Here is a 13,020-nt window from a genome sequence, read left to right on the forward strand (position 1 = left end):
TCCGGTCGGCTGACATTTCTCAGTTGCTCACTGCCTTCTCCTCTCACCAACTCCCCAGATTCCAATTCAGAAGAGGCCCTTCCCACGTCAGTGAAAAACAAGTACGAAGTCATGGATTTTGACAGCTTACTGAAGGAGGCCCAGCAGAGCCTGCATTGATAACAGCCTTAACCTTCGAGGAATACCTCAATACCTCAGACAAGGCCCTTCCAATATGTTTACGTTTTCAAAGAAATTAAGTCTATGAGAAGGAGAGCAAGCGAGCGCGAGAGAACACACGTGAGAGAGAGGAGAGAGAGAGAGAGAGACTTGAAACTGCTGTCCCTTTAAAAAAAAAATCAATGTTTACATTGAACAAAGCTGCTTCTGTCTGTGAGTTTCCATGGTGTTGACGTTCCACTGCCACATTAGTCTCCTTGCTTCTGATGGGTTGTCCTGGGTGCCCCTCTAAGTGCTGGGTCAGCCACCCGTTCCCCTCCCTTCCCAACTGACTTCCCCTCGTAGACTTGCAGCCATGTTCCCCCATAACATTTCTTGTCTGTAGTGTGTGATGATGAAATTGTTACTTGTGAATAGAATCAGGATTATAAACTCATTTTTAATTGAAGAAAAAAAAAAGTATATCCTTAAAATAATGTATTTATGGCTCAGATGTCTGTGCCTGGGATTATTGTATTGCTTCCTTGATTTCTTAACTATGCACTGTCATGAGGTGTTTGCCACTGAGCTGCTCTACTCCCCTTGCCAGACTGCCCTAGAGATGTAGGCTGGTCCCCAAGGCATTGCAGCCTGAAGCCACACTTAGGAGCTGTAGAGAGAGCTTCCTAGCCTTCCCAGTTCCCCCACTCCAAGCTCCGCCCTGTCTGATTGAGCAAGTTCAGGTCAAATGACAGTCAGTTGCCATCCTGTGCCCAGCTCACATTTAGAGACTATGTTCTTATCCATTAGTGCTACAGGGTGAACTGTGTTGTGCCTGTTTTCCAGGTGAAGACTTTTCCAAGGTCCCACAGCCAGGGAGAGGGCCGAGCACTGACCCAGGCCAAGTCACCTGACTCTTGGCTCTGTGCTTCTCTAGACAGATGTATAGTGTCAGCCACTGGTAGAGGCAAGTTCAGCTAAGTTGGGCAATAGATTTGAAGCCCAAGGACTTATTTTAGGGGTTTAAGTCAACAGCTGACTTCCCAAATTTAGGAGAGTTCAAATTCTGGTGCATGTCCTTGGGCTTACCATCAGTTTGGCGTGGTACTGTGGTTCACCTGCCCATGGACTTCCATCAAAGCTGCCATGACTCACCTGGCAGTGGTACAGTCTGAGAACAAACATCCTTTTTTTGGTAGCCAACCAAACCATCCATTGTCTTTGCCTATCCTCATGTGTAAAACTGTTTAGAGGAAGAGGGGCAGACAGGGGAAGCCAGGATGTGTGGGTGGTGGATGGGAAAATAATCTCCAAGTTCCTTTCTAATTTAGGAAGCATTCTAATTGGGCTTTCCTTAGAACTTTGTAAGTGAGGCTGGAGGTCCTTCAGGGGCCTTGGGGTGCCGTTCATGAAGGAAGCATGGCCAGACAGGGTACGATGAGCACATTGCTTCTGCTTCCCACAGAACAGCTTCCCATACATCAGAATTTCTTGGGAAGTTTTTGTACTAAAAGGAGAAAAAAAAAAAGAAAAAGGTCCTGCAGCTTGAAAAAAGTTCACAAGTGACTCATTAAACTGAACAAACTCATTGAATCTGTTGTTAAAGCCAGACCTAATCCTTTAAGAATTATTGTTGGTTTTGTTTTGTTTTTATGATTATCAAATACCTCAGTGAGTGAGCACTAGTCTGGGATGGTGAACATACTCCAGGTTCACATAGAAGGGTTTGGAAGAAATAGAAAATTTGAATTCTGTGGGTCACATCAGTTGAGCTCTCTGGGCCTCAGTTTCCTTTTCTGTGAAATGAATTTGGGGAAGGGGTCCTACGTAGATGGATGTCTAAGGTCCCTGCCTAGCAGCTCTAAGAATCTTTAGCCTTTTCTACTAAAGCAATGTCTAGTTCAAGATGACAAACGGATGGATGGTACATGTGCCTCTACTTTCATGTCTTGGACATGGCAGACATAACTAAAGGATCACAGCACTCATGGTCTTTGAGTCTGGACATCTTAGAATCCTCAACACAGTGCTGTGGACAGCCATTACTAATTGATCAGAGCTTAAGAGTTTTGACATCCTGGTCTGGTCTCTGAAAGGTTTCAATCACGCAGAACGATATTTTCTCTGGGTTTTAGTAATCCACAAGTCTGCAGTGGCCTGATCTATGAGAGGACATTCTCTTAGGCCCATTCCTTGTATGAGAATCCCAATGCCACTGCCACACATGCCCATGAGGTGTGTGGGGGGTGGGCAGAGGGGACAACAGTCATTGACATGTTTGGGGAAGGCAGAGCTTGTAAGGATGGTCCACAAAGGGACTATCCACAATCCAGATATGAACATTCTCTCACACCTATTCACCACCAAGCCTACAATAATTGGGGATGAAATGGAATGAGAAAGAATTGGAATTCTTCTCCTGCCTCCTATAGATCCTGATTTGCAGCAAGGAGTACCATGGAAGCCAGTAGGAAAAGACAATAAATTCAGAGTCGGGAGCACTAGCCCCTGACTCCACCAACTGACTTCGTGATAAATCTCTTCCCCTGTCTGCCGCCTCAGTGTGCTAGAGGGAATTGGACTGGATGGTCACTGAGTCCCTCCTATTTGCTGCTTCTTCCTTGATTGCTTCTTCTTGGGTCAGCTGAATCTTCCCCTTAATTTCAGATTAACACAGGACACTCAAAGTTACTTAGATGTTTGTTGGCCCTTGAGCAGAGCAGAAGACCTGAGTCTGGCATTAAGACACGATGTATCTAAGGTCAGGGCTGGGGTGGCTGGTTGAAGAAGATGCCACTCAGGGTTTTGCTTCGGGTCTTAGTCTCCAACCAATACATAAAAGGTTACAGGCTCTCGAATTGATGAACCCTGCAGACAGTCACTGTTCATAAGACTCATTCGGTGCTGTGCATTCTTCAGCAAGGAGACTCCAAGGTCTCCCCAGGAAAACCAATCAACCTTGGCCTCTTTCCCACCAAATTAAGGAAGCGCCCAGAGGGAGCAGCTGCCTTTGGCAACCATCTCATGGTAGCTCTGTCCTAGTATTTGCTCTCGATGATGTTTACATGTGATTGCCATAAAAGCTTACTGTAGACTGTGTCGATTGGCGCCCTCGCCGGGCAGGTTGTACCGTCCATCTCTGTGCCGTGCTGGTATTTTCCAAACATGTCTAATCCAACCGCCAAGTGGAATTCTTCCATCTCCTTCCTCAGTCGATACAGGCTGAATCAGAGTCCTCACTCTTGGGGGCTCTGGTTACCGAAGGAAAATGCATCAAAGAGGTAAAGAATATGAGTGGATGGAGTGTAGCTAAGGCCCCCACATCCCTTACCCCAGCACTTTTTGCAAGTCTGAATCACCTCAAAATCTCACAGCATGGTGTCTTAGGGGCTCAGGAGACAGGCAGGCCTTCGGGATGAGGGATGCTCTGAACTTTAAAGATTCAGGACTTGATCCTGACATGGGCAGAAATTCAGGAACATATATGTTGCATTGCCTGTTTTGAGAGCGAGTTCTCCTGGACAAAAACAGCACATGCAGAGAAAGCTGTGCAGGTGGCAGGCAAGAGCATCAGCAGCCAGGGCCATGTCCTTGTCCAGGCCTTGGACTCAGCTGAAATCCCAGCTGAACCTGCAGCCTGGGAAGTGGGTCATCCCAGCTGTAAAGCAGAATCAAGCCTGTAGGTCTGTGGATACGATTCATTGAAATCAAAATTGCAGTGTTTTTCTTCACATACGAGATTTAGCAGCTGCCCTCACTTTGGGGGAAAATTCCATATCCTAGCTTTAGATATGACCAAAGAAAGGCAATGGATGGATATATAGTAGTAAGTAGAGTCAACCTGGATATTACAGATGCTGAACTGCTAACCTAAAGGTAGGAGCTTTAAGTTCGCCCAGAGATAGCTCAGAAGAAAAGCCTGGCAACCTACTTCCAAAACATCAGTCATGGCAAACCCTACGGGGCACAGTTCTACTCTGATACACATGGGGTCTCCATGAGTTGGAGTTGACAGTTCGTATCAGTTTTCTTGGTCCCTTCCCTCCTGAGCAGAAGAAATAGATTAGTATTCAAGTGCAATATATAAAACTTAGTTCCTAGGTCCCCAAGGCATTTGTACACGTAGGTGGGCTCCAGGGCAGTTTGCCAAGTCTGGAGGGGCAGGGTAAGTGGTGGGAGAGCTACTGCAGGACACCCAGAAAGTAGCCAGGAAGACTGTGTGTTCAACCAATAGAAGCACTTTGAGAAACAGAACACCTCAGCCTGGCTCCCTGTTTCTGTCCTGGCAAATATGGGTCTCCTTTGGCCTTGTGAGATCCACTTCCAGGGATTACCAGAGGGTGCCCCGCAGGGAGCTAGTGTGGGGGAGGGGGAGCAGAGATGTTTTCCAAGATGGCAGCAGCAGGAGAACTGACCCTTGAGCCAGTCCCCTGCTGACCTCATTGTTGGATGCCTTAGAAACAGGGTTTAGATCTTGGTATGCACTTTTGTAGAAATAAATAAATGAAAACAGCCCAGCTAACTGGATTGGGTATGTAGGGTAAATCATTTAACTATAAGCCATCTCAGACTGAGAAACCTCAACGCACAAGGACTTGTTTCTCATTTGCTCCTCAGACCTCTGTTTACCCATCTAACAAATTCAGTTGTTGATTGGATGGGCACTAACGTCCCTTCCACCTCTTTCTTATAGGCTCAGATTCCCCTCCTGGTGCACCAGGAAACCTGTTAAACCAATTCCACACTCTGGCTGTGCCTGGCTCATATTCAGGGTGGGCATGTTCTCTGCAAGGACACCAGTGGCGGCAGATTCCGATGCACACGGTTCTGGCCCAGCTACCTTTTATGAGGCGGCTGCCTTCCCAGGACAGACCTAAGCCATAGTTTTCAGTGGGGATCGTGAGACATCAGACCCTAGCTTGACTAGGTGGCAGTGTCAAATCTCACCCTAGCCTCATCATCATCCATGCGAAACAGCTTTTAATCCGAATGTTGTGACCACTTGGCTGTATCTCTCTTGCTCTCAGAGGAGACTAGCAATACACTTGTGTTTTATTTTTTCAAGACAGCTTAATTTAGGAACTTTTCACACATTTCTTTCAAATGATTGTAAAGCATATGGGGCAACAGGAGGCCTCCATCACACTGCATATGTTTAGGGGAGCTTTTGTGGTTTTGTTTCCTTAATGGTATAGCAGCAGTGACAGAGGCTCTGGGATTTGGGGAAACTTTAGATTTTCCATTTCATCTGAATGCCTTGCACATCCAGTAGCAGCATAGAATCCAACTGCCCAAATTTGGGGCTTGGAAAACATGGTATTTATAGATGGTCAGGTCCTGGTTTGTGTAACAGTCCTCAAAGAAGTATTTATATAGCTAGCATCCCCTCCGTCCTGTATTTGTTGCCAAAGGATCCTCTGAGGAAGCCTAAAAGAGCCTCCTGTTTTAGCTTTTCTAGCCTTTGCTCATTGGTTATTTGTGAAGGGGATTGGTCAGTTCCCACCTCAGAATTTTGCCTTATCAACATCTCATCGCCATCTAGTGGCCAAAGAGTGTATCTACCAGCTACCCAGATGGAAGGCAAATGAATCCTTTCTGCCATCTTGCTGTCCAATACTATCTTTGGGAATGACGTAGTAATGGCATAAGAGGAGCTGTCTGTGTGTTCAGAGCCCAGAGTAACACTAGAGTTAGAAGACTCTAGAAGCAACCACTTAGACTCTCACGCAGACTAAGAAATGCACTAGCTGTCCTATGGGCAGAGGAAATAGTAGACCCTTGTGTCCAGGTACCCAGAAGGGGTTTACTGTAACTGCAATACTGGCAGCCCAGCTGCTGCTCTTGTTAAGTGAACCTCTGCTAGGTGGCCCACAAGATACCCTGGGGATAAGCCACAAGGTTGGATGTGAAGTGAATTGTGTGGGAGGGCCTACCTATGGCCTTTGATGTGACCCACTGAATAGCCAAACAGGTTTTTTTGTTTGTTTGTTTTTGTCTTTTGTATTTAAAAATCTTGTCAAATGTTTTTGTGTTAGGAATAAAAAGTCATAAACTCTTCCCAGCTTTGTTTCTCGAGGGATGCTGTGAGTCCAATGGAAACAAGCTGGCACTCTCAAGGGGAGCCTGTGGTCAGAGTTCTAAGTGGAGTGAGGCAGAGGACCACTTGAATTTCCAGATGGTTTCTGGAGAAGACGACCATCCAGAATCCAGCTCAGTACAATCTGCTTTGGAAATTCACACCCACCTCACCCCCACCCCCCTTGTGCATTGACTTTGAGCATCTGCTTCTCCCAGGGGCACCTGCGAATGGTGAAATCGACACAAGGTCCCTCTCCCCAACCCCAGTTTTCTAGAAAGACCGTGTCTATAGCTAGCCTTAATAGACTGGGCAAGGTGGTCCCGATGGTCCCTTTCAGCATTTCCAAAATTTGGACTGAAATCCTTTTCTCTTAGTGTGACCATGCAGCCTAGAGAATTCTGAGCAATAGGGAACCGGGGCTTTCTCCGGCTCTATGACAGGGTCAAACCAGGGAATGGCTAAACTTTTGAGGTTTTGGCATCCCCAGGGGTACTACTGTAGGGGGCATTATTTATTTAGGAAGCTCAACAAGGTAACTACAGCCTGGGGTGCATGAGTGTAAGGCTGTGTTTGTGTGGATGTGTGTGTGTGTGGATGTGCACGCGTGCCTGTGTTTGTATGGATGTGTGAAATTACATTGATGCATTTCTTGAGAAAGGTGCAAGAATTTCACCTACACAGAGGGACACATCTGCTTTGTTATTTATAATAGAAAGCTAAATTTTAATTTTTTTAAAGGACACTGCTGATGATTGAGAATCGAGTTTTTAGTTTTGCTATTTTTTTTAATTGGTAGAGGATTTTTATATATTTTTTTCCATTTTGTTGGGTTGTGTCCTTATTTATATAAATACTTTATCTGTAAGAGGCAAGGAAGAACCCTTCTTTGCTTTTAATTATTGTGGTTGTCATCGTCCCTATTTTATTTCTGGTGTGATTAATCTGTCTACCTTCCTAAATAAGAAACTGTTTTCCTGTATTTGTACATTGTCAGATTCTATAGTTTCATAGATAATTTAACCAAATTGCTCTATGTATTATTATTCCGTGAGTATAAAGTTCTATTTTAACGTCTGTAAATACTTCAGAACTGGCTTCTTTTCTCAAACTCCCACTGGGGAGTTATTGTTTACATCACAAAAACTGTAGAATCTCTATGCTCATGTACTGTAAATAGTGATCTGCTTATAAATAAACTTAACGAATACACTATGGAGATTAAAAAGGAAATACCACCCACAGCCCTGCCTAGATGTGTCTTTCTTGATTGGTATGGCGTGCTCTTGTTGGAATGACCAATCATGAAAAGTCTCAATGTAAGGTCCTCAGAAAAGCCACAGTTACGGTTTGCCCAACCCCACCAATTCTGTTTTTGTTCAACACATTGTTTTGTGTTTTAACTTCTAGGAGTTGAATCCTGGCATGGCGCTGTGGGATAAAGCAGTGGACCGCAAGGTCCATTTGAACCACAAGCTTGGTGATTCAAACTCCCCGCTCCTTGGGAAACCCTATACAGGGTTGCTATGTATAGCGACTCAACAGTACTTAACAGCAACATTGTGAATTGGGTAAGCGTTTACAGACCAAGACATTTTTCAGCAGTTCATACACATTTTGTTTCATCTCATAGATTGCAATTCCCTCAATGTAACATCACTTATCCCATTTCCTCCCTGTGTTTCCAGTTTCCATTCCTCTTTAGCTTTGTTCACTTTTACCACACTTTGTTCACTTCACAACACTTTGGTGGTGGCAGTGGTTAAATGCCGTGGAGTCGGTTCCGACTCAGCGACTCTGTACAGGGTTTCTGAAGTTGTAAATTTTTACGGGAGCAGAAAGCCTCATCTTTCTCCCACGGAACAGCTGGTAGTTTCGAACTGCTGACCCTGAGGTTAGCAGCCCTATTCGTAACCACTACGCTACCAGAGCGCCTTTCACAACACTTTGGAGGGGGTTCCTAATAACCATGTGGAGTCCTGGTGTGGCACTGTAGGATAAACAAAAAAGGTTGGCAGTTCAAACTCACCAGCCATTCCTCAGAAACCCTACACAGGGTCACTATGAGTTGGAACCAACTTGACGGCACTTAACAACAACAACAATAGCCATGTGGAGTCCTTGGTTGGTACAAACTGTTAATGCTTTCAGCTCCTAACGGAAAGGTTGGAAGTGTGAGCCTGCCCAGAGGCACCACGGAACAGAAGTGTGATGATCTCAGTCTGAAAAATCATCCACTAAACACTGATGAAGCACAGCTCTCCTCTGACACACATGGAGAAAAGAAACAAAAATGACCATGCAGACGTAGCTCATGTGACCGCTATTCCATTAATAACGTTTAACGTTATATCGTTCTTTAAGCAAGGACTCTTGTTTGGCTATATCAACATGTTCAAATAAGAAGAGAGATCTTGACATTGCCATTTCAAGCAAAGACATTCACCGATTTTCAATTACAAAACTTTCAGGTCGGGGCATCATGAAGTAGAATCGAACTGTACCTCACATTTGAGTGAACTGCAAACATTTCCTTGTTTGCAGACTCCAGTGAGAGAGGGGAGGAAGGCATCTGCTAACACTGTCTTACGCGCGTGGGTCATTTCCTCATGTTCCAAAGCACTCATGTTTAGCTTTCACTTATTTGGGGGTGCATGTGTGTGTGGTAGGTTCATGCAAGCTCACTATGTATGGGCTTTAACTTTTATTTTTAACTCAGATGACGTGCAGATCCCCAAGAACCCCAAAGGTATTAAAACACTGATGAAAATTATACACAAGAATAGCTGCAAAAACCACTGCAGTTTGTGTGATGTAGAAACTATTTTCAAATGGTTGTCTGCTACTTATGTAGACAGACTCGTTTTCATTGTTCAGGTGTTTTGTTTCCGGTTTTTTTTTTTTTTAATGTATGAAAAGTTCTTTTAGACTAGACGGGAATGCATCATGATTTTCACTTAGCGGCAGGTTTCTCCAGCTTGCGTTAGTCTCCCGTGAGGGCAATCTGCATGACTGATCGATCCCTAAGTATCCATCTCCTTCTTACTAGGAATACAAGGACGAGAACAAACTTAGAACACCCACCGATAGACAGGAGGTAGGCCACAACCTCAAGGAAACTCTGCTTTCAGCTGATTGGCTGGTGACAGATCACAAAATAGTGTTGGTAGTTAAGTACCATCGAGTTGGTTCCAACTCACAGCAACCCTGTCTAGGGTTTCCAAAGAGTGGCTAATGGGTTTGAACTGCCAACCTGGAAGATCAAACCTACCTTGTGGTCCAGTGCTTACCTTACAGTGCCACACCAGACCTTTAGATCACAAATGTTGTTGTTGTTAAGTGCCGTCAAGTCTATTCCGACCCATTAGCAATCCTGTATAGGGTTTTCAAGGAGTAGCTGGTGAGCTTGAACTGCTGACCTTGCAGTTCAAACGGCTTTACAGTCTGGTACATTAATCCACAGCGCCACACCAGAACTCCATTAGATCACAAGTAGAAGGTGGTTATATGATGTCTGTCAAACCACTGAGAATCACAGCCTCGCTAAGTTGTCACACAGCATTACCCATCAGACCATCATTTGATAAACAAGGTTACCAACAGTTTCTATGGGGTTGTCGTGAGGATGATCCGATCATGCACTGCACCTAGTACAGCATGTTGTTTGTTGTTAAGTGCCATTGCGTCGACTCTGACTCACAGTGACCCTATAGAGGGTTTCCGAGGAGCGCCTGGTGAGTTTGAACCACCGACCTTATAGTTCAAACCAACCTTGTAGTCCAGTGTTTATCCTACCACACCACAGCAGGCCCAACCCTGCTTAGTTTCCAAGATCAGATGAGATCAGGAGCATTCAGGGTGATCTGGCCATAGACATTTACAGGAACAGAAAGCCTCATGTTTCTCCCGTAGAACCGCTGATAGTTTCGAACTGGTGATGGTGAGATTAGCAATCCGACCTGTAACCACTTCGCTACCAGAGCTCCTTAGATAACACATTATAAGCTCTTAATAAACGTTTGCTATGATGCCATCGTGTTAACCATCGCCCTGTGACAGAGGCGTGGCAAGGGTCATGACCCCATCTGAAGAACAGAGGGAACCTTCCCAAGGGAATTAGAAATGTAGTGGCAGAGCTAGGACAGTAACATGGACACCTTTATCTAGGTGACATGGTTTTCTCTTTACCCTGTCAAGTAGCCACCGCATGCTTAGGGACATGGTTCTGCTGATAGAATGTCAGTTTCCAGAGGGCAGAAAATGTAGCCTAGGAGTTCAAAAATAGGGGTCTTAGGCCCAGCTCCCTACTGCCTTCATGGTCTGAAATATGGCAGGGCTTGTGTGTCAGGACCGGAGATTGATCAGCTGTGGAAATGGCAGGGATGTGTGACCTTGGGCATCTGTTTCTGGAGGGAAGCCAGGGATCTGTGCCATGCACCTGTCCCAACTCTGCCCTCCTCACTGGTCTCCAGTTTCCTCATTTATACAAAAAGGAAGGTGAGGATAGATCAGTGGTTTACCAATAGTTCAGAGAAATCTTATGGTTCCCACCCATTAAAGCAATTGCTTTAATGCACTGGCTTCTTGTAACATCCTGTTCAGGAGGAAAAGAAGTTTTCTCTAGAGCTAATGTCCATTTATGGAAGAAGAGGGGACAGAGGAACCTGTTAACATACCACCACATGAAAGCAAATAGGTAAGTAAAGAATATAGGACATTCTACAGGACAGTTAAGGAACTCTGGTGGCATAGTGGTTACAAGTTAGATTGCTAACTGCAAAGTCAGCAGTTCAAATCGACCAGCTGCTTCACAGGAGAAAAATGAGGCTTTCTGCTCCTATAAAGATGTACAGCCTCGGAAACCCTCTATAGGGTTTCTATGAGTCAGAACCAGCTTCACAGCACATCACCACCACCACCATCACAGGATAATTGGCCCTGTATCTGCAATAAGTCACTAACAAAGAAATGGAAGGTTGTGTAGATTAAAGGAGACTTAAGGGAGCTTTGAAAGATGAGGCTTTCTACTCCCGTAAAGATTTACACCCTCGGAAACCCTATACAGGGTCGCTATGGGTCGGAACTGACTCGACGGCACTTAACAACAACAAAGGGAGCTTTGAGATCCTGGCATGGAGCTGTGGGTTAATGCACCAGACTGCAAAGCTTTTGAACTGCAAGGTCGGCGATTCAAGCTTACCAAATGCTCCTCAGAAACACTACACAGGGTCACTATGGGTCGGAACTGACTCGATGGCACTTAAAAACAACAACAACGGAGTTTTGGTGGTGTAGTGGGGGTTACACGCTGAACTATTAACCACAGGGTTAGTAATTTGAATCCGTCAACTGCCCCAGGGGAGAAAGATGAGACTTTCTGCCCCCGTAATGATTTACAGTCTCAGAAATTCTATACAGGGTCACTATGAGTTGGAACCAGGGTCACTATGATTTGGCACACAACAACAACAACAACAAAGGGATGTAACATGTGAAACTAGTTTGGATGGGACTCAAGCAAACCAATTATTAAAAACAGTGTGCCATACATGAGCCCTGGATACCCACAGATAAATGTAAAAACCTTCCCTAAAAGCCGAGACTGTAAATTCCGAAAAGGCAAAGTTTTTCCCCCAAAAAAAAAAAAAAAAGCTAAAGAGGATAGAAACTCTGTTAACTGATGGTATGTGGAGGGGATTATAATCAATGTAATGAAACAAGGTATATGAATGTTTGAATGTGAAACCGATGATGTGCCCTGAAAACTTTCACTCAATCCACAATAAAAACCTTGAAAAAAAAAAAAAAACAGTGTGGTAACAATGTGAAATTTGATGTTGGACTGCTGTTCCTGGTTGTAGATATTGCAAGGGACTTTGTTAGCAGGGTGTGGAGTTGTATCGCCCTTGGGACCAACCCTTGTGGAAGGGAAGGGAAGGGAAGGGAAAGAAAGAAGAAGGAGTGGTCAGCGGCCTCAGTGGAGTTACAACGCCAAGTCCGAAACGACAGCTTTGGTGGGTCCCACCGGAGTTTCTGGAGCTAGAATGACCCTTCTGAGTTGTCCTGTATTTGGACCAAGATGGCTAGGCCTTTACACTTTGCATAGGTCAGCCAGCGGGTGTTGGTCACCTTGAGCCAAGCAGATCCCTGCAGTAGAGGCAGTCCCTAAAGGAACTTGTCTGGTGTTTGTCTGCCAACAGTGCTCATGGCCCTGGGGCCCACAAGGCCTTCACTGAAAGGGGACTTGGGCAGTTCACCACAGCATCCACCAGGAGCAAGGGATCACTGTTTATTTGTTCCATGTTATAATGGTGTGGTTATGTGGGAAAACACCTGTAATTTCTGAAAGATGTATAACGATAAAATGTCTGAAACTGACTTTCAAACACTTCAACTAAGAAAACAAAAAAAAAAGGAAACAGGACAGATGGAACAAATATATCAATTTTTGATATATTGAATCTGGGAACTCATTGTATCGTTTTCTACTTACTGAAATGTTTTATAATGAGACATTCAGTTGAAGTGTAAGAACAAAAGTGATTCTACACAAGCAGATGAATCTGGCATTAATGAAATGTTTAACTGATGTCTATGAAAGCTAGAATATTTGTTTTAACTCAGTGAAAGCTCTCAAGGCTAAAATAAATTCAAAATCATTAGGTGAGATGTAAGCTAAATTCTCTTTCTGATTTCAAATTCTGTGGTTCTTTAACTTCTCAAGAAGGTTATCTAGTTTTCCTCTGGCTTGGGTAATCTCTTCCCAGGAATGGTGGTGCCATTTTGGTCTGCCGATTCCCATTGTG

The 13,020-nt window shown here is 44.6% G+C and overlaps 1 protein-coding gene across 2 annotated transcripts in view; it reads left to right on the forward strand.

Annotated features, from left to right (window-relative positions):
• The window catches only part of PPARGC1B (peroxisome proliferator-activated receptor gamma, coactivator 1 beta), a 137,432-nt gene extending 137,273 nt beyond the window's left edge, over window positions 1–159 (forward strand). For both annotated transcript variants that reach the window (XM_006863867.1, XM_006863868.1), the window contains one exon: window positions 59–159. In XM_006863867.1, coding sequence (XP_006863929.1) covers window positions 59–159 — 101 coding nt within the window. The remainder of the gene's footprint in view (window positions 1–58) is intronic.
• The last annotated feature ends 12,861 nt before the right edge of the window (window positions 160–13,020 follow it).

Source organism: Chrysochloris asiatica, unplaced genomic scaffold (genome assembly GCF_000296735.1).
Source record: "Chrysochloris asiatica unplaced genomic scaffold, ChrAsi1.0 scaffold00057, whole genome shotgun sequence".
In the NCBI taxonomy this organism is placed as follows: Eukaryota; Metazoa; Chordata; class Mammalia; order Afrosoricida; family Chrysochloridae; genus Chrysochloris; species Chrysochloris asiatica.